Below are 25,616 nucleotides of genomic sequence, written 5' to 3' on the forward strand. Positions count from 1 at the left end.
CATTGCCGATGACCTTACTTCCGAGCAGCGCTCCCAGCTTCTTCACCTGGTTGCCCAGTTCCGCTCTTCTTTTGATGTCGCTCAGCCTACTCTGGGTCGCACGTCAACCGTCGGCCACCACATCGACACTGGCTCCAACGCGCCATTGCGGCAGCGCCCGTACCACGTATCCGCCAAGGAGCGTCAGGTGATCAATGAGCACGTGGACGACATGCTTCAGCACGGCGTCATTCGACCTTCCAATAGCCCGTGGGCATCGCCGGTGGTTCTCGTCACAAAAAAGATGGTTCCATTCGGTTCTGCGTCGATTATCACAGTCTCAATAAGATAACGCGCAAAGACGTCTGCCCTCTCCCACGCACTGACGACGCTCTGGACAGCTTGCAAGGTGCTAAATTCTTCTCTTCATTGGATTTACGCTCGGGTTATTGGCAGGTGCCGATGTCAGCTGTTGATCGCCCTAAAACTGCATTCATTATGCCAGATGTTTTATCGAATTTAATGTGATGCCATTTGGCCTATGCAATGCGCCTGCTACCTTTGAACTAATGATGGACAATATCTTGCGCGGCCTAAAATGGAGCACGTGTTTGTGCTATCTCGATGACATCGTTGTGTTCGCCCCTGATTTCAGCACGCATCTTCTTCACCTTAGGCAACTGTTGACGTCCTTGACCAACGCAGGTCTGCAACTGAACCTGAAGAAGTGCCAGTTCGCCGCGCGCAAGCTCATGATTCTAGGTCACGTTGTATCAGAAGACGGCATTTGCCCCGACCCATAAAAACTTCACAGCAGTCGTCGAATGTTCCAGACTAATCGTTGGGACCCGCATGTTTTCCACAAAGTTCTACCCCATTCGCGTCACGCAATGAAATCAGATACCACAAGGTTTTAGCGACGACAGACAGTGGATAGAAGCATCGATAACTTTCCAGAAACTTCGGATACATGTAGACGCGTCCCGCGCTGTGCGGTAACATTTGCTAGGCGGCGAAACGTGGTCGCCCAATAAATATAAGTATACGTGTCAGTATGGATGGCTCATCAGTGATCAGTCCTGAGATAATGCATGTGGGTTAGATTGATGGCTGTCAAAGCAGCGTGAAGCTCGTTGCCATATGTCCAGCAGGATGTGTGTGCCTTTTGGCAGCTAATCCGCTAGATCATCACCCGCCGCGGTTGCTCAGTGGCTATGGTGTTAGGCTGCTGAGCACGAGGTCGCGGGATCGAATCCCAGCCACGGCGGCCGCGTTTCGATGGGGCAAATGCGAAAACATCCGTGTACTTAGATTTAGGTGCACGTTAAAGAACCCCAGGTGGTCTAAATTTCCGGAGTCCTCCACTACGGCGTGCCTCATAATCAGAAAGTGGTTTTGGCACGTAAAACCCCATAATTTAATTTTTTTTTTTCCGCTAGATCATCACACATGCTTTCACACGTGACGAAATATGCATTGCTTTTGTTGCTGTTTCCTCTGTCCACGTTGCGTTATTACTTCAAGCGATCCTGTTGACTCAGCTGAACCTTGTACCGACAGAGACAGACCGGCTACCGCTCTGCAAATTGCAGCGTTTGAGTGCTGTGTGTGTGATCCCCGCAGCGAGCTGACATCGGAGAGTGCTAGCCGTCCGGCAGATTCTGCCGCTTTGCGCCAGCCATTGCCTTAAAACAAAAGCAACACACAGGAAAACAACACACCAAAATGATGGAGCGAGCACTGCAAGGCAGAATAATTTTTTCTAAAGGGGTGCCCAGTGCTGGCCATGGCCTGGTAGAGCCGCATAGGTGAAGCTTGGCTTAATCACTTTTTTCGAAAGGGTGTTGGCAGTTTGCCTGGCCACTACATGGGAAAGCCAACTTTCGGGGCAGTTTTGTGTTGAAGTTCGATATATGTATAGTGGCTGCTAATTTTGTTCTATATAACCATATTTCTTGCTATATATTCTTATTGTAACTTTACGGTTTTGTGAAATTGTTCAACATAAGGGACAAGTTGATACGAATGGGTTCAATATAGTTGCGTTTGACTGTACAATGAAGAGCAATACTCTTTGCAGGACTGCATGGGTGGTGACATTGGTGTCCGACTGCATGGTGATGTGACTGAGGGTGCCCATGGGGACAGTGACGAGTGGGCCGATGAAAGCCTGCCATCATCCAGTGTGACCTCTTCTCAGGGCTCGAGCGGTGGCGACTTTGAATTTGCTGACACTGGACAGTCCATCTGCTCTGACATATGTGAGGAGCCTTCACAGCATGTTGTGTAAAGAAACCATTCTTGTCTGGCAGGTCTTTATTTAAGTGAGCACAAAAGAAAACTTGCCAGACTGATAGTGTAGTTTTGTTGCCATTTGTCCTGTGGAATGCAGTGGAACCTCGTTATAAGGGAATGCGCCATGTAACAAAGTAGTGGATATAACAAAATTTAAAAAAAAATCTTAAGTGGGGTTCTTAAAGCCCACATGCCTTCCCAGAGAGGACTCCTTGCCCCTCGCTATTTCTACTGATATGCTTATACATGTTGTGTTGTAATGCATTAACCAAATGGCTACACACAGTATAATATTTATAAATGAGAACAAAAAAAAAGGGGCTCAAATTACTAGGGTAATCATGGTTCTGTGTTGGCCTTGGGTTGCCTATTCTGCATTTGAGCCCATATTACATTGTACCTGTAGTTGGAAACTGCGTCGAGTGAACTTCTTGTAGTATGGAGGTTTGTCTGTCTCTAAAATCAAAATAATTACACTTGAACCTCATTATAACAAAACTGGACATAATGAAGTGAGTGAAATTCCTCTTGAAATCCACGTATTCTAATGAAGTGAAATTGTCTTGCCAATAGATCTAACAAACTGGATTAATCTCCTAAACCAAAAAATACCAGACTGTTGTGCGTCAAGTATATCACTTTCCGTGGGGTTTGGCACTCATTTGCTGCGGCAGTTAAGAACTCCTGCCTCGAGCTTACGCCATCAAGGAACTCTGGTCTTTCTCACTGCTGCGTGTAGCTGCGCACAAGCAGCCGCTCACTATTGCACTTACGCCATTTGCAACACTGGTCTTTCTCACTGCTGCGTGTAGCTGCGCACAAGCAGCCACTCACTATTGCACTTACGCCATTTGCAACACTGGTCTTTCTCACTGCTGTGCGTATCTGTGCACAAGCAGGGCCTCACTATCTCACTTACGCCATTAAGCAACACTGGTCTTTCTTACTGCTGCGCATATCTGCGCACAAGCAGCGCCTCACTATCGCACTTACGCCATTAAGCAACACTGTTCTTTCTCACTGCTGCGCGTATCTGTGCACAAGCAGGGCCTCACTATCGCACTTACACCATTAAGCAACACTGTTCTTTCTCATGGCTGCACATAGCTGCGCACAAGCAGCGGCTCACTATCGCACTTACGCCATCGAGCAGCACTGGTCTTTCTTGCTGCTGCATGTAGCTGCGCACAAGTAGCGCCTCACTCTCACACTTATGCCATTGAGCAACGCTGGTCTTTCTCACTGCTGCGTGTAGCTGCACACAAGGAGCGACTCCTATCGCACTTAATCACTAACTTCTCTGCCTTGCGTGTTTGTGGCTACACGAGCCATCCCATGTGACGCGGTTGTATGTAGCGGTGAGAAAGATTAATGCATACACTTACACTGCATGCCTCCGTGGTATCCCTGGTGTAATCTGAGGGGTCATGTCACGCCATGCTGTGTGGCTGTGCGTGGTGGTGCAAAAAATTAGCACATTCACTTGTCTCTCTATCTGTGGCGCGGCACGCAGGTAGCCACTGCTGGGCTTGGCCTAGCCTCCAAGATCTCCCCCACACAATCTTGGGGGTTATTCCCAGGCCGAGCCTGTGCAAGCCGTGCCATGCTGCGTCGCTACGCATCACGGTGCAAAAGATTTGTGCATTCACTGCTCCCTCTCCCTGCAGCTTGCCACGCGGGCTGGCGGCTGGGCGTGGCCTCTGAGATTACGTTGGAACAGGTGCAGTTTCGGAGTGCATGAGCTGGCTGAGCCAAGCCAGTGTGGTGAAGTTTGCTTCCCTCATCAATCACACAGTGAAGTGCTGCGTTGTATGCCATGTGCTGCTTGACAGCAACGAGCCATGTGGAAAGTGGAACACCATCACAATGGAACAGAAGGCAGCTATCTAAAGGCTCTTATGTCAAGTGCTAAGATTAAAGAACCCCAGGTGGTCGAAATTTCCGGAGTCCTCCACTACGGCGTGCCTCATAATCAGAAAGTGGTTTTGGCACGTAAGACCCCATAATTAAAAAAAAAAAAGAGTGCTCAGAAGTCGTGTTTTGTGCATGCCAAAGATTCGTTTGTTGTTTTATTCAAATTTAAATGCATGAGCGGCCATGTAGCTGTTGCACGGGCTACAAAGCCGTATTCTTATTCCGTGTTTACAAGTGTGCATGCTATTGGGCATATATTGCAGTAAATAGCAATAATGGATATAACGAAGTAACTTCAGCTCCTCCTTCAACTTTGTTATAGAAAGGCTATGTTGTATAAGGGCCTTTGTAGCCATCTTGTTGGCTATGTTGCGAAGCACTTTGGGCAGTAAGCATTGGCGACTAGAATGATAGAGCAGCGAGAGGTACTACAGCTGATCGAGCACCGAAACAAGGTTTTTTTCTCTCGACGTCGTTATCTCTCATAGCCACAGTCCCACTGCTCCTTATTTAACAGTACAGTTATCTGCCCCGCAGAAAAGGAAGCCGTCCCGGCGACCTACGGGTAGGACAGCACAGGCGGATCGTAGTAGGGCTTGAGACGCTGGGCATGCACAATTTCGCGTCCACGACGGCGATGATCCAAAGGTAGCTCGAGGGGTTCCACGATATAGTTGACAGGAGACGTTTGGTTCACCACACGGTATGGGCCCTCGTACTTTGACGCGAGTTTTGGTGACTGTCCAGGGGTACAGAAGCATAGCATACAGGAGCATGGGAAGTTTCTCGATGGTGCTTGTGGCATTGCTGGTCCTCTGACATAAATAAACGTGATAGCTTGCGACACTCTTCTGCATGTGCAGCAGCTTCAGATAAGGTAGCGGTTTCTGTGGTGTCAGGGCGGTACAGAAGGATAGTATCCATTGTGGAAAAATGTCCGTGTCTGTACAGGAGAAAGAAGGGCAAAAATCCTGTTTTAGTCTGCGTGGCGGTATTGTAAACATAGGTCAGAAATGGTAGAACATGGTCCCATTTGCTTTGGTTGAATGCAATGTTCATGGCCAGCATGTCACCAAGAGTGCGATTAAATCGCTCGGTCATGCCATTAGTCTGCGGATGATATGCAGTAGTGGTGCGATGAAGGATGCGGCATTCTTTGAGGAGAGCCTCGATGACATCGGAGAGGAAGACACGGCCTCTGTCACTGAGTAATTCCCTGGGAGCTCCGTGGCGAAGGATAATTTCGCGCAGGAGAAACCAGGCGACGTCACGTGCAGAAGCGGTGGACAAAGGGGAAGTTTCCGCATAACGCGTGAGATGGTCGATGGCCACGATTACCCAGCGATTGCTGTCTGATGTGGTTGGCAGAGGTCCATAAATGTCGATGCCTACTCCATCAAAAGCATGTGCTGGGCAAGGCAAAGGCTGCAACGCGGCAGTTGGACGACGAGGGGTATCTTTGCGGTGTTGGCAAACGTGACAGGAGCGGACATGATGAATGAATCGATACATCCCCTCCCAGTAGTAACGAAGGCACAGACGCGCATATGTCTTCAGTACACGTACCAGCATGCACGCACTGGGGTCGTCGTGGAATGCTGCACAAATATCCGAACGCAGATGCGGAGGGATGACAAGCAACCATTTGCGGCTGTCTGCGAGGTAGTTGCGACGGTACAAGAGCCCGTCGAGAATGGAGAAGTGATGCGCTTGGCGACGTAATACGGAATTGGTAGTGGGTGTTGATGGGGTGGACAAGAAACTTGGTATGGACACAATCCATAGGTCTTTCTTCTGCTCCAGAAGAATGTCCGTGACAGCAAGGGAAGACTCAAATAATGAGGCCTTTGGGGAGCTAATCCGGTCTGCTATTGGCGAACGAGACAAGGCATCCGCATCCGAGTGTTTTTGGCGAGAAAAGTACAGCACTCAAATGTCGTACTCCTGCAGAGTCGAAGAGCCCATCGAGCAAGACGACTGGATGGTTCTTTTAAGGGGGGACGTGGCTTTGAAAATCCACTTCCTTATTTCTTTATGGATTTTGATGAAAATTGGCACAAATGTTTAGAATGTCTCCCTGATGCTTCCATAAAAGTTTCAAAGCGATATCTTCACAACATTTTATTCAATTTTATTGAGCAGATTGTTTCTCCTTCTTACTTTCTGGAGAGCCTGGGGAACTTGAAAAATGCGATAGAAGGCTTGTTAAGTATTGACTGCATAGCTAAATGTGTTCTAAAGGTTGTGACATTCTTGCATTATTTTTTTTGCTACACAAATTTTTTGGAGTGCCATATTTTATGTTACCTTCACATCAAGCACACTTTCAGAGTAGACAAATAGCCATATTGTAAACTTACAAAGGGTCAAGATAAGAAAGTGAGAATGTCACGACCTACACTGCAGCCCAAGGAGTGTGAAAAAAAAAAAATGGAGTCAAAATATGTCAAGCGGTAACAAAGAAATCAGCTCCAGAAACTGAGCAGAAAGGCAGAAGAACAGTTTTGAGAAAACGCCTCTCAAAGTTTCACCTTCTCTTCAGTTCTCTAAAAGGCACCAAATGGGGTGTTTTGTGATGTGGGGCTTCTTGTATATGTGGCCTCTGCTCTGGTGTGCTTCCCCCCCCCCCTCTTTTTTCTTTTTATAGGGCATTCTTTGCTGCTGCTGCTCTGCAAAGAGCATGGTGCCTAGGTTTCAAACCAAGTGACGTGCAGAACTCTGTGTGGGCGTGAATATAGCTCCAGTGTACATTCAGGCAGCCTATACCTGCAAGCTGCCCGATTGATAGCAATCTCCAGTACAATCAGTGAGGCTTCTTTTTGTGTGGTAGAATTGATCATGTTACTGAATGAAGGCTCTGAGTGTGAGCAGCCTCCCAAGTCATCTTTACTTGACAATGGCTGTAGAACATACGATCAGAGAGCCAGTGATAGATATGCAGCTGCTAAGTGCTTTCCAGAATTTTACTTTTGTATGATGCCTCGATCACTTCTGCAGCTAGGTGTCTGTGCCAACCCAAGGGGTCTATTGAACAGAGCTCATGATGAGGTTCTCTTTATGAAGGGGTGGTATGATAGATATTGTTACGAGCTATCGTGACAATATGATAATAGAGTGAACACGCAATATGCTTGGTTGCGGGTCCGAGGTGCCGATGTGCGAAATGCCTAGCCGCAGATACAAGGAGCCGACGCGCGATGTGCTTAGTCGCGCAGCTCGAGGTGCCGACGCTCGAAATGCTTAGTCGCGGGCTCGAGTAGTCGACCCTTGATGCGCTTGTTCACGCAGTGCGAGGTGCCTACGCGCGAAATGCCTAGTCGCGGGCTCGAGGAGTCGAGCCCCGATGCGCTTATTTGCGCAGCTCGAGGTGCGGACGCGTGAAATACCTAGTCGCGGGCTCGAGTAGTCGACCCTTGATGCGCTTGTTCACGCAGTGCGAGGTGCCTACGCGCGAAATGCCTAGTCGCGGGCTCGAGGAGTCGAGCCCCGATGCGCTTATTTGCGCAGCTCGAGGTGCGGACGCGTGAAATACCTAGTCGCAGGCTCGAGGAGTCAACCCCCGATGCACTTATTCGCGCAGTGCGAGGTGTCTACGTGCGAAATGCCTAGTCGAGGGCTCGAGTAGTCGACCCCCGATGCGCTTATTCACGCAGTGCGAGGTGCCTAGGCGCGAAATGCCTAGTGACAGGCTCGAGGAGTCGACCCTCGATGCGCTTATTTGCGCAGTGCGAGGTGCCTACGCGCGAAATGCCTAGTCCCAGGCTCGAGGAGTTGAGCCCCGATGCGCTTATTCATGCAGTGCGAGGTGCCTACGCGCGAAATGCCTAGTCACGGGCTCGAGGAGTCAACCCCCGATGTGCTTATTCGCATAGTGCGAGGTGTCTACGCACGAAATGCCTAGTCGCGGGCTCGAGGAGTCAACACTCGACGCGCTTATTCGCGCAGTCCGACGTGCGAAATTCCTAGCCGCTGGCTCGAGGAGTTGATACTCGATGCGCTTATTCGCGCAGTCGGAGGCGTCGATGCACAAAATGCTTAGGTAAGGGTCCGAGCAGTCCGCGTGCGATGTGCATGATCGCCGAGTCGGAGACTCCCTATGCGCGATATGTTTAGCTGCGTGTCCGAGGATTGCGTGCGAGATGTGCTTCGTCACGAATTCCGAAACACAGAGTGCTGAAAGGCTTAGCCGCATGTCCTAGGCTTCCGCGCGTGAATCTTGGTCGCAAAGTCTGCGTCGCCGATGCTCGCAATGCTTAGCCACGAGTCTGAAATGTCCACAAGCGTAGGGATCAGCCACGCTACTGCAATCTCCGCGTAGCGCCCGTTTTTACACGGCGAGATTACGGCAAGTGGGGACATCCAGACTCGCGAGATGCAAAGAGCCGAGCAGACGACACGAGCACCGGACCAATGACGAACCGCGCTGGAATCATGTGGCGGGCGCGGCCAATCGCAGACTCCGGCACTACCTTCAGCCATTTGCTTTTTGTGCGCTTGTTTCTGTATGGAGGAGATCACTGAAGCAGCAAATTTGAAGACTGAGAAATGCGCTTTCCAATGAGACCAAGATGGCGGCGCTCGGTAGTGCTGTTCCGGAGATATTGTGGCTTGAAAAACGCTGTACTTCCTTGATTTCCGCTAGATTTGTTGCCACCTTGGCTGATAAAACGAATTTTTTAAAGCACTTCTAAGTGGTTTACTGTGATGATATTTGGGTATCAGATAGAAAAAGGGTTATAGAAACTGAAAATGTGATTTTCAAGAAATCTACTTTTTGGCAATTTTTCGCGATGCGAAACCTGCGTCCCCCCTTAAGGAGCACAGCCAGCACAGCGAATGGTGATCAGTTATCACGTCAAATGGGCAGCCATAGAGATACAGACGGAATTTGGTTATGGCTCAAATTATAGCCAGGCATTCCTTTCTGTTACAGAATACAGTCAACGACTGAATTTTCGGACGGCCAAATTTTCGGACATGCCTGATATTTCAGACGTCTTCGCGGCAGCACCACGAGCCCCATAGAATCAATGTATAAGGACATCTCAAGTTTCGGACGCTCGAACACCCCGCCGTCCAATTTTCCTGACTTTTTGACGCGACGGAAGGTCCTTTGGCTCCTCGCGCAACGCCCTTACGAAGGCAATCGACTTGCAGCTGAAGCATATGACCGCTTTGAACCACAACTAGCCGAATCCAGCCGTCACACACCGATTTGTTCTGGCCACGCTGGCTATGTTCATCGCCGCAATTCCGCCTCCAGCTGAGTTTCCGGAGTGGCGCCATCTCGTTTGTTTACGCAGGCCACGTTTTGGCTAGCGTGGCGTGTGGTTGTGCTGTTGTGTCAAGTGTGCTCTGCGACGTTAGGCCTACGTGCTTCGACGCTTGTCAGTGAACTCCACTGTTCGCAACTTGAGGATTTCGCTTGCCTTCGATGGCCCCCACTCCGTCTTCGTCGTCCTCGCCGATGGCATCGAAGCGCGGAAAACAGTACCGTCGGTTAGTACCGGCGCAGAACTGACTGACGAGGAAATAGTTCGTCAGGTTGTGGGGGATTCAGAAGACTGCGATGTTGAAAATGAGGAGCCAATGCCTGCGTCGCCTACAAGCGCCGAGTTGACGCGAGCACTGTTGGCTCTTTCATTGGTGTACAGTGCTGACATGACCCTTGCTCAGATCTAGGTGAATATGTCGCATGCAACAGGAACGCTGTCCAAAAAACAATCAACAAGTTCTTCAAGCCACTGCAGCAATAACGCCGGCCGCCCGACGATGCACGTGTACATAATAAACTGGCAGCCGGCTGCATACAGAGTTTTTGAACGCCTCTTTTTATAGCCACTTCACTGATGCTTTGGCAGGTTTCGGTAGCCTGAGACTTCGTCCTTTACCTCTAAATCCTAGAAAAAAAGAAAAGTGAGTTTTTTTGCATGCATTCATTTTTTCGGACTGCCTGAATTTTCGGACATTTTTACGTTCCCTAGAGGGTCCGAAAAATCGATCGTTGACTGTAGTTCGATTCAGGTTTAGTGAGTGCACGACTGGCGAAGGCGACGACATACTCATCGAAGCCAGCCTTTCTCTGAGCGGCAACAGCATCAAGGCCGACGCCACTGGCATCCGTGTGTATTTCAGTTGGAGTGCTTGGGTCAAAATGGCGCAGGATTGGTGGTCACGTTAAGAGATGACGCAGCTTTGTGAAGGCGGCATCGCAATCCGGTGACCAGGTCAAAAGGTTGTATCCACCACGAGGAAGCTGCATTAAAGGTGCTATTATGGTAGCGAAATTGCAGATGAAACGGCGGAAGTATGACGCTAACCCAATGAAGCTGTGCAGTTCTTTCAAGGTCGTTGGTCGCGGAAACTGGGCAACAGCTTGTAGTTTCGCTGGATCAGGGAGTACACCTTCTTTCGACACGACATGGCCGAGGATGACCAGCTGCCAGGCAGCGAAGCGACACTTTTTCAAGTTAAGCTGGAGGCCAGCATCGGTGATGCACTTGAGGACGCGTTCAAGTCTGAGTAAGCGGGAAGGAAAGTTTGGTGAAGAGATAATATTGTCGTCCAGATAACATAGGCATATCTGCCATTTGAGGCTGCGCAAGATGTCCATCATTCTTTCAAATGTGCCAAGCGTGTTGCACTGGCCAAATGGCATCACGGTGAATTCAAATAAACCGTCAGGTGTGATGAAGGCCATTTTTGGACGGTCTGACTCAGCCACTGGCACTTGCCAGTACCCGGATCGTAAGTCTAAAGATGAGAAGAATTTGGCGCCTTGGAGGCAGTCTAGCATGTCGTCAATATGGGGTCGCGGATAAACGTCCTTGCGGGTGATCTTATTGAGTCGCTGGTAGCCCACGCATAAGTGAATTGCGCCATCTTTTTGACCAGCACTACAGGAGAAGCCCAGGGACTATGCGAAGGTTGTATGACGCCGCGTTGGAGCATGTCTCCAACTTGCTCAGCGATGACGCTACGCTCTGTGGCGGATACACGATACGGCCTGTGGCGTAAAGGCGCATGGTTGCCGGTGTCGACGTGATGTACAACAGTGGAAGTATGGCCTGAGCGAGATTGTTGTAGGTCGAATGGCGTGCGAAAGCGGTCAAGGAGATTGACGATGTGGGTGTGCTGACCGGGAGTGAGGTTAGAATCAATACACCGGGAATATGTTGGGTCACACGGCGGCTTGGGAGGAGAAACTTGAAGGGCCAGAGTGTCAGCTGGAGGAGAAGCCAGTTCGTCAGGCACATCGTAAAGAAAGCTTGGTTCAATTTCGTCAGCATGATCAAGACATTCATCGTGGAGCAGGCTAGCAGGGCAAGGAAACAGGTTTGGTACATAAAGTGTGCTGGAACCTTGTCGAGTGGCAAAAAGGACAAAAGGAAGCAAGAAGCGATGGTGGCGAGCAACAAGCTTAGACGGCGTGAAAAGAAATGTGGAGTCGGAAAACCCAACGCAGGAAACGGGTACAAGTGCGGCAGAGTATAGAGGAATCTTGGTGTCGGCGGCGACAAACGCACGACTGGAAGTGTCATCAGTATCTTCAAAAATGTTCTTGCCGAATGGCAACAGTGCGAGTTCACCACGATCACAATCTATAATGGCATGATGAGAGGACAGAAAGTCCCATCCTAAAATCATGGCATGGCAGCAGCGAGGCAGAACAACGAGCTCAACATGGTATAAAGTATGGCTTATAGCAACACGCACGGTACACTTCCCTAAGGGTTCAGTCGGCGCAGTGCTTGCTGTATGTAATGAAATGGCAGAATATGGTGTTGCGACTTTTCTAAGGTTAAGACAAAGCTGGTCCGGAATCACTGATATTGCTGCTGCCGTGTCTACAAGCGCATGAACGGCAACGTCTTCTGCATAAACTTCAAGGATGTTCGCAGGAAATAAATGAGGTCTTGAGGAGTTCGCTGAGATCGCAGTTCTTGCTTCCGGAACTGCAGTCCTTAGTTTTCCTCTCGGATAGCTTCAGGGCGATGGATAAGCGGCGACAGAGAATGCCGACGGGGAGACGGAGACCGACTGGTATTGATGGTTCGGGAAGCACGAGGCGAGGCTTCGAAGGGCTGAGCGGCAGTAGCGGGATGGGACGGAGAGGCGAAACCGTTGCCATGTGCCCTCGGAGAATCCAAAGGACACCATCCGCACTGGTGGCAAAGTCGTGCTACATGCCCAGGTATGCCGCACGAATAACAGATAGGTCGGTTGTCATGGGTGCCCCATGGATTGAGAACAGCTGGCGGAGACTGGTGGAAATATTGGCGAGGTGGGCGCACGGGCTGCTGTGGCGGCCAGTAGCTGCTTGGGGGGGTAGGCGCATATGTTGCAGCTGCTTGCGGAGGTGAGGGAAAGGCACTTGTAAGTCTGGATTGAATAGCTGCAGACGGAGGCCTTGGATTTGCGACAGCGGCAGCGTACATAAGTGGAACAGGTGTAGGAGGTGGTTGATGAGCAAGTGGTACGGCGTTAGCGACTTGTTCTTGTATCAGCTGACGGAGATCGGGAGACAAGGGCGACTCGCAGAAGAAAGGGTTTGCGTGCCACTTGTTCTTGTACAAATTGCTTGATTTGGTTGAAGATTGCTGAACTGCAAGGAGTAGCACTGACGCCATCGCGCAGAGCTAAAAGCGCGATGTCCGGAGCGAGAGCATGGCATGTAGAAAGCCATTGTTGTTGTTTGCGTAGCTCCTCATAGCTCTGGCAAATTTTTATGAGGTCGTTGACCGTCTGAGCATTCCTTGCCAAGAGCATTTGGAAGGCGTCATCTTCTATGCCTTTAAAGATGTTCTTGACCTTGTCATCTTTGGTCATATCTGGGTTGATACATATCTGGGTTCAATGTAGCTCGTAAAGGTTTCGCCTTTTTGTTGGGCATGACAGCGAACCTGTTGTTCAGCCTGAAGTTTGTGCACAGCAGGGTGACTGAATACTTCTTGAAGTGTTGTTCGGAATGCTGTCCAGGTGGAAAAGTCAGCCTCATAGTTTCGGAATCAAAGAGGGGGGGGGGGGGGGCGACCCCGGAAAAGTAGAACGATACGTAACCAAGCTTATCAGCTTCAGTCCATTTGTTGTGCGATGACAGCCAGTGCTCTACATCTTGATCGTCAGTGCCATTGAATATGGGAGGATCCCGTTAGCGTGGCGCACCAGTACAGACGACCGGAGGCGGTGCCTGGGGTGGATCGGTAGGACTATTCTCCTCAGGCATGGGAGATGTGACAGGGATTGTCTGGCTTCAGAGTTCCAGGTTTGCAAAAGGTCCAGCACCTTCCACCAAATGTTGCAAAGCACTTTGAGCAGTAAGCGTTCATGACTAGAACCATCAAGCAGTGAGAAGTAGTACAGCCGATCGAGCATCGTTGTTGTTCTCTCTCTCATGCCACAGCCCCACTGCTCCTTATTTAACAGTACAGCTATAATGTTGTGCTACGAGGGAGAGAGCTAGAATAAAAGGAGAGAGAGAGGAAAGATAGTTTAATAATCTGAACCAGTGATAAAGAGTGCTTCTTTCTTCACCCAAGGCGGATGTCCTCCTCAGTCCAGGTAGCCATTGGCCTTTGCTGCTTCCCTGGCCTGGTTCATCAGCTTGCACTGGTTCTGCAAGTAAACATCTTAAAATAAAATTTAAGCAGCAACTCGGGCATCAATTGCAATGGACATTGTTCACTGAGCTCAATAACCAAAGTAATACAGTTGCCACTTGAGCATGTGGTCTTTGATGTTTACGAATCGGCATGTTATCTTTAACCTTGAAGGCTCTTGACTAAGGAACTTATGATAATAAACAAACAAATGTTTTTAATGCATTAACATTATTAGGGTGCTTCACGCAATTTCTGAGGGTTATGTATTGTGGGAATGCGCGACTCTCACGCGTCCCCTGATATCTTGTTTTCCCGCATAGCTCATGCAGTGCGGCTTCGCCGCGTGGCCTGGCGCCCGCGGTGGTCGGAGTGGTACAAGCACAGTGTGAGAGATGGCGCGAGTGTCGCGCTGCTGCGGGGTTACTTGGGTGCCGAAAGACAGGGCGCTCTCTCTTTGGTTCGGGACAGCAAGCAGTGCGGACGTGCCGTGCCGCGCGCGCGCCGATCCATGCTTCTGCGAGACCGCCTCGCGTGGCCGGCCTTCGAACACGCCACTGTTCGTGTGACCGTACGCGCGAACGACCAGGCCTTGCGATCCAGCATGGGGCGAACATATTCGCTCGCTATCCGGTCGCGGGGAGTCGGACTTCTAGATTTGTCGCGCGCCCATCGGTATGTTTTGTGGATAGCAACTCGGCTAGCTGGCATTGATCTATGAAAGGTGCAATAAATGCCCTTGTGATTGTTTGCTCTACTGTGTTGTCGTTCCTTTGTCCCAAGAGCACGGGAGGAGAACCCCACAGTATCTATCTGGGTATGTTTGCATCTAACCATTTCCCAACGACTGCAAGAAGGGAGGACTTCTCAGCAGTTACCGGTCAGGATACTTTTCCCCTGAACTTTGTTGCCCACCGGTGGTTGGAGAATGTGCCTGTGATAGAGAGAGCCTTGCTGTTGTGGTGCGACATTAAGAAGTTTATTGCAGCTGCAAGGAAGAAGGAAATAAGCCCCCCAAAGTGTGGATCATTTCACAACTTGTGTGAGTTTGCCAGTGATGACTTACTGCTAGCAAAGCTTCAATTTGCACTGGGTGTGGCCATGACCCTCAAGCCATTCCTCACTGAGTACCAAACGGATCAGCCCATGGTGTTCTTTCTTGCAAGGGACTTGGAAACTGTGGTCAGGAAGCTACTGACGAAGTTTCTGAAGTGCTCGGTCTTGTCTTCAGCAAAAGGAGCCACTGGTCTGCTGATGGTGGACATTGAAAGCACCGAGAACCACACTCCACTTGAAAAGGTGGATGTAGGCCATGCCGCTGAACAGACTGTCAGGAAAACTAAAGCAAGCCAAAAGGACATGTTCCAGTTCCGCATGGAATGCAAACGCTTCTTGATCAGTGTAACAAAGAAGGTGCTTGAGAGAAGTCCACTCAAATTCCCGATTGTTAGGAGTTTGTCCTCTCTGGACCCACGACAAATGTGTACTAAACCAGATGAGTGCCTGGCCGGCTTCAGAAGAGCGTTGGATGCCCTCATTACAGCGGGCAGAATGTCTGAGCACCAAAGAGACACTGTACTAGGGGAGTACACTGAGTTCCTGCAGGAAGAGATGCATAACCTGCGAATGTTTGAGAAGAACGTAAACAGGTTGGACGAGTTCTTGACTGAGCTGATGAAGTTTAATTCATCATGTGGGGAACTATGGAAGGTTGTCAAACTTTTGCTCGTGCTCAGCCACGGACAGGCCACTGTGGAGCGAGGGTTTAGCGTGAACCGCCAGGTTGCTGTAGAAAATCTGAAGGACCTGTCGTACATTTCGCAACGTATTGTGTGTGACGCTGTGGACAAGGCAGGGGGCGTCCTTAATGTCCCTATTACAAAAGAGCTGAGGACTGCTGTATCAGCTGCCCGGCAGCAGTATGCTGCATATCTGGAAACAGAAAAAAAGAAGCAATGTGATGATGTAAGGGAATCAAAGAGGCGCTGCATCGGCGAAGAGATTGACGCAATGAAAAAAAAGAAAAAGAAACTCGAGGCAACAATAGCTGACCTCCAGGCTTCAGCGGATACCTATGCCGAAAAGGCAGAAGCAGCTAATGATCTGAAGTATGTGGTCAGATCAAATAGTCTGAGGAAGGTTGCACGAAGCAAGACTGAGGAACTGTGTAGCCTCAACCAGAAGATTCAGGAAAAGCGGCAGGAGCTCTCCTGAAGTTGCCATTAGCACTTTTGCAGAATGGATTGCTGTTCGACATTGGTGCAATGCACTGCAGTGTGTTTTTCAAGACGGAACATATATTATGTTGGTTTAGTGCAATACAATCTGTTCCTTGAAATGTTTTTCTTCGACTTTGTTCAGTAATATTATGTTGGTTTAGTGCAATACAAGCTGTTCCTTGAAATGTTTTTTTTTTTTACTTTCTTCAGTAATATTATGTTGGTTTAGTGCAGTACAAGCTGTTCCTCGATATGTTTTTTTTTTCGACTTTGTTCAGTAATATTATTTTGGTTTAGTGCAGTACAAGCTGTTTCTTGAAATGATTTTTTTTTTTCGTATTTATTCAGTAATATTATGTTGGTTTAGTGCAATATAAGCTGTTCGCTTAAATGCTTTTTTTTTCGACTTTGTTCAGTAAAATTTGTGTCGAGTCCTTGAAAATACTCCCACTGAGCCTTGAAATTCCTTGAATATCCTTGAATTTTCCCCTTTTGAGTCTGTACGAACCCTGCTTAGGCCTTTTGCCTTGTCATTTTGAAAAGTGCAGCAACAGCTCCTATTTGGCGGAGGAGCAGTTAAGGGGGGACGTGGGTCTTGGAACGGCAAAAAAATATCAAAAAGTCGATTTTCGGAAAAGTGCATTTTCGCTACGTTTATACATTCAAGAAACCCACCGCGAAATCTAGAAGGTAAATTTAATCGGAAAATAATGAAAAAATCAAGCTTAAGGGGGCTAGGGTGGACGCGTGCCGTCGTCATTTGCTAACACCGCGGCCGGTGGCCGCCATCTTGTGCTTGTTTTGAAGCTGTTTTCTTTGTGCGCATTTTGCGCCAGTTCAAAATGGCGTCGGTGAAGGGAAACAGACACTATCATGTCATTTCTGAAGGATGCATCCGTGCCGCCGATTGGCCAAAGCGCGCACACCCCCTGCGCGCCTCGCTCCTATATGTCTGGCGCTCTCTCACGTTTTGCTACGTTTGTTTATCTCTGGTTTCATCGCGCCACTGTCTGTGTTGTCTACGTTCGTTCCTTGCTTCGCGAGCCGCTTGCTTCGCGATGACGTTTGATAAGGTGTTCATTTCGCTGCCCGGATGGCTGGAAAAGATGGTCGTCTCAAGGCTACTACCTGTCAAGCCGCTGTGGAATGCGCGATGGAAGGCGGCTAGGCCTGTCATACTCGCGGAGTTGCCGTTTGCTGGTCTGCCTGGACATTCTACTGGATCGAGTTCCGAGCTGCAAACCGGCGTCAACACTTCGTCTGCCCATGCCACGCGTGTTGGCACAGATCGTGCAGGCACCATTTCCTTCACGACTGAAGAAAGCAGTGAGCGCACAGCGATCGCCGGAAAACGTGCCGGGTGTCACAGTCTGCAATGGAATGAAAGTTCAAGCTGCTGGATGTCGACACGAGAGAGGACGTCAACGACAGCGGAACTGAATTTGCACTCGTGGATTTAACCGTCGTACAAGATTTCTTTGGACTCGTGCTGTGTCTCGGGTGCAGCTAGAAAGTGGTGATGCTTTCAAGGACCCCGCCAAGTAGTACGAGCTCTCAGCAATGTTCTGACAATGTTGTCTCGTCACAATGCCGCGAGAGCAAAGGAAGAGCCTGAACCTAAGCACCACAACTTGCCAGAACATGTGGCAGAAGCAATGCTGCCTGTATATACGCGGCTATCTGAAAAAAACCCTGCTCCAGAGATGCCAGCGAGGCAAGACACAGAATTCGAATGAGAGCTTTCACTTAGTGATTTGGAGTGTCTCAAAGGAACAGCATGCATCTCTCTTTGCCGTGCAAGCTGCTGTTGGGGAAGCTGTCCTACGCTTCAACACTGGGAACCTGCTTGCATCCACTGCAATTCTACAGCAGCTACACATGAATATTCTTGACACTGCATCTCCGCGAGCAAAGGAGAAAGACGGCCATCAAAGTGCTAACTCCAGGAAGAAGCCTCTTTGAGCGCAAGGAAGCTGGCCAAAAAGCGGCATAAAGATAGGATGCATTCAGATTATGCCCCTGGTGAATTTCCTTGAGATTTTATTGGTATGTTCTCAATAAAGATGTTGCAGAATGTTTTTCCTTGATTTCTCAAAACAACAATTCTGACAGACTTCCAATTTTGCATATAAAATAGCTTCTGTCCTACTTCAGCTATCAGCATAGTTTATTTTGCCAGAAAGAGAAATGTATGCAGTAAGCAATATGCACCTTTTCAAAGCAGTACTCTTCTCAAAAAGTTTTTGAAATGTGTCACATGCTTGACATGTAAAGATGGAATTTTTCCTCACAACTTTGATGAGCTCTAACTCTTGCTCAGATTAGCCTAGAACATTGATTAATACCTTATGACACTCCCTGAACATTCTAGATAGTTTTTATACTCAAATTACTGTGTTAGGGTTTTCTGTTTAGATCCTAATTTTCCTCCAAACAAAGGACCCAGCTTATACAATGCTTTTAGAGCATATCAGAAACTACTTATCCTATGGCAAAATTAATTATATTTTTAGAATGTGCATATTAAAATACACAAAGTGTGAAAATTTCGTTCAGATCTGTCCACAAATAAAAAAGTATTTCAAGTGTAGCCTCCCCCCTTAAGGCACGTGTCGTCGAGGTAGGACTCGGCGGTTTCAACTGCCTCCTGAAGAGCGAATTCGATGAAGCTGTTCGACCCCGCAGAGCACCAGATGGTGATGTTGTCCACGGTGAGCCCAATCAGGCGTTCGGTGAGCCCAATCATCACCAGGTTGAACAGCATCGGTGAGAGGATGGAGCCCTGAGGGGTGCCGCGCCTTCCGAGCTCGACTTCTTCCGACAGAGCACGGCCTTGCGACAGGGTAGCAAGGAGCGGACAAACTCGTAGAAGCGGCGTCGGGGCCCTAGGTCTGCGATTGCCTTAAGTATTGCAGAGTGCTTGATGGTATCGAACACCTTCTCCAAGTCGAGGCCGAGTATGGCGTGGGTGCCCCAAGTGGCCCCGGCGTCTATGGTCTGGTGTTTCAGGAGAAGCATCGAGGACATCTACCTTGATGCAAAAGTAGTCTGAGCCAGCAGTCAGTGCACTGGCTATGTGCCGTTCTTCAACAAACCTCTCGCCAATTTGGGTTATGGAATATGTGCCACTGCGTGTGATGCAAGCGAGGGAATAATTCGCCTTTTTAATGTTCCTGAGCTGCTCTTTACCGCATGCTGCAGAAATGTTTTGGAAGGGTACTGGGGCTTTCGGCGGCTGATTTGTGTATCTCTGCCCATATTGAGTCTGTGTCAGTTGTGCATTTCATGGATCTCAATTAGTAGACTCCTGTTAAGACGAACTCGCTTAAAATGAACCCTCGGTTAAGATGAACAGTGGAAATCGTTTCTTTGGTTTCCCATAGAGTCAATGCAAAAAAAATCCGCTTAATATTGCCATGGAAGTGTTTACAATGACGAAGAGTTGAGCAGTGAGAAGACGACTTCAAATGGAGGCTAGCGTGGGCTGTTGCCTCTTGGCCAAGTGCGTCGTATTCCTTTGTAGACATACTAGTATGTAGCTTTTCGTCTGCGTCTTCCTACGTAACATATCTGGTGGAGGTGGACGTTCCTTGTACCTCGTCACGGAGCTTTGCAGTGGACAGTACCTCGAGCCTTCCTTCATGGCTCCCGGCGACGACAACTCGACTGCGCTGGCTCCGACACCTGCTTCCACTTCAACGACCTACATCACTCTTCCCGCTCCCGGTGATCCTGGCGTATTCTCGGGCAAAGATGGGGAAGACGTTGATGACTGGATCAGCCTTTACGAACACGTGAGCCGCAGTAACCGGTGGGACCCTACTATCATGCTCGCCAACGTAGTCTTTTACCTCGGTGGCACACCTCGAGTTTGGATTTGCTTAAGCAAGAGCTCCGAGACTTGTTCGGCAACTCATACAGTCACCAACTTGCCGCGTAGAAGGCGTTATTCGGCCGCGTGCAGACGTCAAAGAAGCCCTACGTCACGTACATTCGGACGTCTTGGCTCTGCGCCGCAATGTTGATGCACACATGACCGAGTCCGACAAGGTCTGCCACATCCTCAAAGGCATTGCCGATGACTCCTTCAACTTGCTCGTTTTCAACAACGTGGCGACAGTGGATGCAGTTATAAAAGAGTGCCGCCGCCTGGAAGTCGCTAAAAGCCGACGTATCGACTAGCAGTTTGCCCGTCTGCCCAACACCCCAGTGACATCTTCCTGTGCCGACGCTCCTCATCCCACCAACACTGGCGATGTTACCCGGATCGTCCGGCGTGAGATCGAGGCCGCCTATCCGGCTGCCTTCGACTCCAGCCTCTCCAACGCACCTGCAGTAACGGTTTCCCTGATCCAGGCAGTTGTCCGCCAGGAATTCGCAAACATGGGTCTTCACACTGTCTGCTCGGCCCATCGCCCTGTTAACCACCCGGCTTCATCGATTCCGCCCCGTCCCGCATCTTATTACACACCACATTTCCGCAACCCATCTGAATGGCATACTGCTGACGACAAGCCCATTTGTTTTCACTGCCGTCAAATCGGGCACATTTCTCGGCACTGTCGCATTTGCTGGAGTACCCCGACCCGGTCTACTTATACTGACCACTCTCGCCCCTCAGGTGGCCCTTCTTGTCCCTATGTCGCACGCTCCGATAATTCCGCCACTGATTCTCCTGCACCGAACCGCCCCTATTCTCGTTCACCTTCGCCCCAACGTAGACAATCTCGCTTTCCCCAGCCCCATCGCTCCTTTTTGCCGACTCCCTTCGGACGCAGCTCCCAGCCGGAAAACTAGAAGATGATGCAGCGCCTCGAGGTGACGCTGCATTGCTCCTTACGCCGCCAAATCCTCTACTGACGTAGCCCACCCATCTAAACTTTCTTGACGTGCAAGTTGACGGTGTTAGTGTATCTGCTCTTTCTATATCTGGGGCGCATTTGTCGGTAATGAGTGCTGACCTTCGCAACCACCTGAAGAAAATAATCACGCCCGCCACGACGCCTGTTGTCCGTGTTGCTGATGGCGGAACAGCCCCCGTAATTGGTATGTGTGCTGCTCGCGTCTCCTTCGCCGATCGCTCCACTATCGTGCCATTTACAGTCATCACCCACTGTCCCCACGACATCATCCTCAGCTTAGACTTCCTCTCCGCACATTCTGCTCTCATTGATTGTTCCGCCACTACTCTCGCCAGTACTATTCTGTATCCCGCTGAACCACACCCCAGTCGCCTCAGTTCCGTTGACTTCGTCCGCTTGCCACCTTCGGCACTGACTTAGGTTGACTTAGTGTCATCCCCACCATAGCCCGATGGTCACTACATCGCGGCTCCTATGCATGACGTCCAACTTACACACGGGATCACAGTACCTCATGCAGTTTTATCTATAATGGTGAATTGTGTCTGCCTGCCAGTGGTCAATTTTGGCTTGACGACACAAGTGCTGCCATGTGGGATGTCTCTGGCTCAGCTTTGCTCATTCGAGGATCACTCAGTAGCATCTATTGCAGTAGACCACAATTCAGCTGATCCTCCTCTACCATCGCAGTCAGCAACTTGTACCATCGACGACTTACAGAAAATGATTGCGCCCGACATGCCGTCCGAGCACGCTCGTGAGCTCTACCGCATTCTGTTTTCCTACCACGATATTTTTTACTTTAATGATCGTCCTTTGGCCCAAACTGCAGCTGTTAAACATCGCATTAATATCGGCCATACCCCTCCGTATCCATTGCCGTCCGTATCGAGTGTCACCGGCTGAGCGTCAGGTTACTCACACAGAAGTTCGCAAAATGCTTGCCAAGAACATTATTGAACAGTCATGTTCAATAATGAACATGACTGTTCATGACTGTTGTACTGGCAAAAAAGGATGGCTCGTGGCGCTATTGCGTGGATTATCCGCACCTTAACAGGGTTACCAAAAAGGACCTGTATCCCCTACCTCGGATTAATGACGGCTTTGACTGCCTCCACGTTGCTTGCTACTTCTTTATTGACCTTCGCTCCGGCTACTGGCAAATTGCCGTGGATGATCTCGACCACGAGAAGACTGCTTTTGTAACACCAGACGGCCTTTATCAATTCAAAGTGATGCCGTTCGGTCTATGTAACGCTCCTGCCACTTTTGAACGCATGATGGACTCTCTTCGTCACGGTTTCAAATGGTCCATGTGCCTGCGCTACTTTGACGACATTATAGTATTCTCCCCAACGTTCGCTACGCACCTCGAGTGCCTCTCAGCAGTCCTGGACGTTTTTCGGCGAGCCGGTCTGCAACTCAACGCATCGAAGTGCCAATTATGCCGTCGCCAGATTACCGTCCTTGGGCATCTCGTTGACGCGAACGGAGTGCAACGGGATCCAGGCAAGATCCATGCTGTTGCGCACTTCCCTGTTCCGAAGTGTGCCAAGGATGTGCGCAGCTTCATCATCCTTTGTTCGTACTTCTGCCGTTTCGAGAAAATCCGGCGGTGTCGTGCCGGGAAGAATTATAAGCAAATGTGACGTAATGAAGGGCAACGTCCCAGTCGTGGTGGTCCTTCGAAACGTACTTGGACAGCATGTCGGTAAGAGTACGGTTTAACCGCTCTGTCAGGCCATTGGTTTGAGGATGGTATGAGGTAGTCAGCTTGTGTTGAATAGAGCAGGAACGCACAATGTCGGCGATAACTTTCGAGAGGAAGTTACGACCACGGTCAGTAAGCAGCTGTCGCGGGGCGCCATGGACTAAGATAATGTCACGCAAGAGAAAGTCCGCGACGTCAGTGGCGCAACTGGTAGGGAGAGCCCGCGTGATAGCGTATCGGGTGGCGTAATCAGTTGCGACGGCTACCCATTTGTTCCCAGAGGATGAAGTGGGAAAGGGACCGAGGAGGTCTAATCCAACACGAAAGAACGGTTCCACAGGGACGGTGATCGGTTGGAGATGACCGGAAGGTAGCACCTGAGGTGTTTTCCGATGCTGACAGGGATCACAGGCAGCAACATAGCGTCGGACGGAGCGAGCGAGACCAGGCTAATAGAAGCAGCGGCGGACGCGGTCGTACGTGCGGGTTACCCCAAGATGTCCTGCAGTGGGTGCGTCATGCATCTCAAAAAGCACAGTCTGTCGTAGATGTTTTGGCACAAGAAGAAGATCAGGGCCATAGGGGAGGAAGTTCCTTCGGTACAGAATGCCGCCCTGGAGGACATATCGGCGAACGGATGCGTCGGTAGGTGTAGAGCGCAGACGCTCGATGAGTACTCGCAGCGATAGGTCTCGGTACTGCTCATCGGCGATGTTAGCGAAGGCAGACACAGAGAAAATACTGTCGGCGGTATTACTGTCAGCGTCGTCAGGCTCGTCTACCGGGTAGCGAGACAGGCAGTCAGCGTCCTTGTGTAGTCGACCAGATTTGTAGGTGACAGAGAACGAATATTCTTGGAGGCGTAAGGCCCAGCGACCAAGTCTTCCTGTAGGGTCATTCAATGAGCATAACCAGCAAAGCGCGTGATGGTCTGTGATAACGGAAAAGGGTCGGCCATATAAGTATGGGCGGAACTTCGCAACCACCTAAACTAGGGCCAGACACTCACGCTCAGTGATGGAATAGTTGCGCTCCGCGGGCGAGAGGAGCCTGCTGGCGTGAGTGATAACACGGTCGTGGCCACGCTGGCGTTGTGCCAGTACTGCGCCAATTCTGTGACCGCTGACATCAGTACGGACTTCGGTAGGCGCAGAAGGATCGAAATGGGCCAGAACGGGAGGCGTTGTGAGAAGGTCGATTAGAAGCGAGAATGCAGAGACCTCGTTATCGCCCCACTGGAAAGGGGCGTCTTTCTTCAAAAGCTCGGTTAGTGGTCGTGCTATGGCCGCGAAATTTTTCACGAAACGGTGGAAGTACGAGCAAAGGCCGATAAAGCTGCGCACATCCTTGATACACTTCGGAACAGGGAAGTGCGTAACAGCATGGATCTTGCGTGGGTCCGGTTGCACTCCGTTCGCGTCAACGAGATGTCCAAGGACGGTAATCTGACGACGGCCGAATCGGCACTTCGGTGCGTTGACTTGCAGACTGGCTCGCCGAAAAACGTCCAGGACTGCTGAGAGGCGCTCGAGGTGCGTAGCGAATGTTGGGGAGAATACTATAACGTCGTCCAAGTAGCACAGGCACGTGGACCATTTGAAACCGTGAAGAAGGGAGTCCATCATGCGTTCAAAAGTGGCAGGAGCGTTACATAGACCGAACGGCATCACTTTGAATTGATAAAGACCGTTGGGTGTTGCAAAGGCAGTCTTCTCGCGGTCGAGATCGTCCACGGCAATCTGCCAATAACCGGAGCGAAGGTCAATAGAGGAGAAATAGCGAGCACCGTGGAGGCAGTCAAGGGCGTCATCAATCCGAGGTAGGGGATACACGTCCTTTTTGGTAACCCTGTTAAGGTGCCGATAATCCATGCAAAAGCGCCATGAGCCATCCTTCTTTTTTACCAGCACAACAGGTGACGCCCATGGACTACATGACGGTTCAATAATGTTCTTGGCAAGCATTTTGCGAAGTTCGGTGTGAATAACTTGACGCTCAGCCGGTGATACTCGATACGGGCGGCGATGAATAGGAGGGGCATCGCTGGTATTAATGCGATGTTTAACAGCTGTTGTTTGTGCCAAAGGACGATCGTTAAAGTAAAAAATATCTTGGTAGGAAATCAGAACGCGGTAGAGCGCACGAGCGTGCTTGGATGGCATGTCGGGTGCAATCATTTTCTGTAAGTTGGCGATGGTACAAGTTGCCGACTGCGATGGTAGAGGAGGATCGGCTGAATTGTCGTCTACTGAAATCGATGCTACAGAGTGATCCTCGAATGGGCAAAGTTGGGCCAGAGACATCCCGTGATGCAGCACTTGTGTCGTCAAGCCAAAATTGACCACTGGCAGGCAGACGCAATTGGCCATAATAGATAAAACTGTATGAGGTACTGTGATCCTGTGTGTAAGGAGGACGTCTTGCATAGGAGCCGCGATGTAGTGACCGTCGGGGACTGGTGGGGATGACACGAAGTCAACCTAAGTCAGTGTCGAAGGTGGCAAGCGAACGAAGTCGACGGAACTGAGGCGACTGGGGTGTGGTTCAGCGGGATACAGAATAGTACTGGCGAGAGTAGTGGCGGAACAATCAATGAGAGCAGAATGTGCGGATAGGAAGTCTAAGCCGAGGATGATGTCGTGGGGACAGTGGGCGATGACTGTGAATAGCACGGTAGTGGAGCGATCGGCGAAGGAGACGCGGGCGGCACACATACCAATTACAGGGGCTGTTCCGCCATCGGCGACATGGACAACAGGCGTCGTGGCGGGCGTGATTATTTTCCTGAGCCGGTTACGTAGGTCAGCGCTCATTACCGATAAATGCGCCCCAGTGTCTATGAGAGCAGATACAGGAACACCGTCGACTTGCACGTCATGAAGGTTCAAATGAGTGGGCAACGTCAGGAGAGGATTTGGCGACGTAGGGAGCAATGCAGCGTCACCTCGAGGCGCTGCATCGTATAGTTTTCCGGCTGGGAGCGGCTTCCGAAGGGAGTCGGCGAATAGGAGCGACGGGGCATGGGAGAGCAAGA

General features: G+C 50.1%; 2 protein-coding genes across 2 annotated transcripts in view; both read left to right on the plus strand.

Annotated features, from left to right (window-relative positions):
* The window catches only part of LOC126523919 (uncharacterized), a 359,924-nt gene that overhangs the window by 300,811 nt on the left and 33,497 nt on the right, over nucleotides 1–25,616 (plus strand). Inside the window, exon 17 of the mRNA XM_050172335.2 lies at nucleotides 2,060–2,240. Within this exon, the coding sequence (XP_050028292.2) occupies nucleotides 2,060–2,240 (181 nt within the window). The remainder of the gene's footprint in view (nucleotides 1–2,059; nucleotides 2,241–25,616) is intronic.
* Nucleotides 14,607–16,957, plus strand: LOC140218907 (uncharacterized). Its single transcript, XM_072288603.1, has one exon. It carries the CDS (start codon nucleotides 14,607–14,609, stop codon nucleotides 15,999–16,001), a length of 1,395 nt encoding a protein of 464 aa, XP_072144704.1. The 3' UTR covers nucleotides 16,002–16,957.

This window comes from Dermacentor andersoni, chromosome 6, assembly GCF_023375885.2.
Source record: "Dermacentor andersoni chromosome 6, qqDerAnde1_hic_scaffold, whole genome shotgun sequence".
Classification (NCBI taxonomy): domain Eukaryota; kingdom Metazoa; phylum Arthropoda; class Arachnida; order Ixodida; family Ixodidae; genus Dermacentor; species Dermacentor andersoni.

Coding starts and splice junctions, on each gene's coding strand:
- LOC140218907 (XM_072288603.1), top strand. CDS start 14,607: ATGTTTGCATCTAACCATTTCCCAACGACTGCAAGAAGGGAGGACTTC.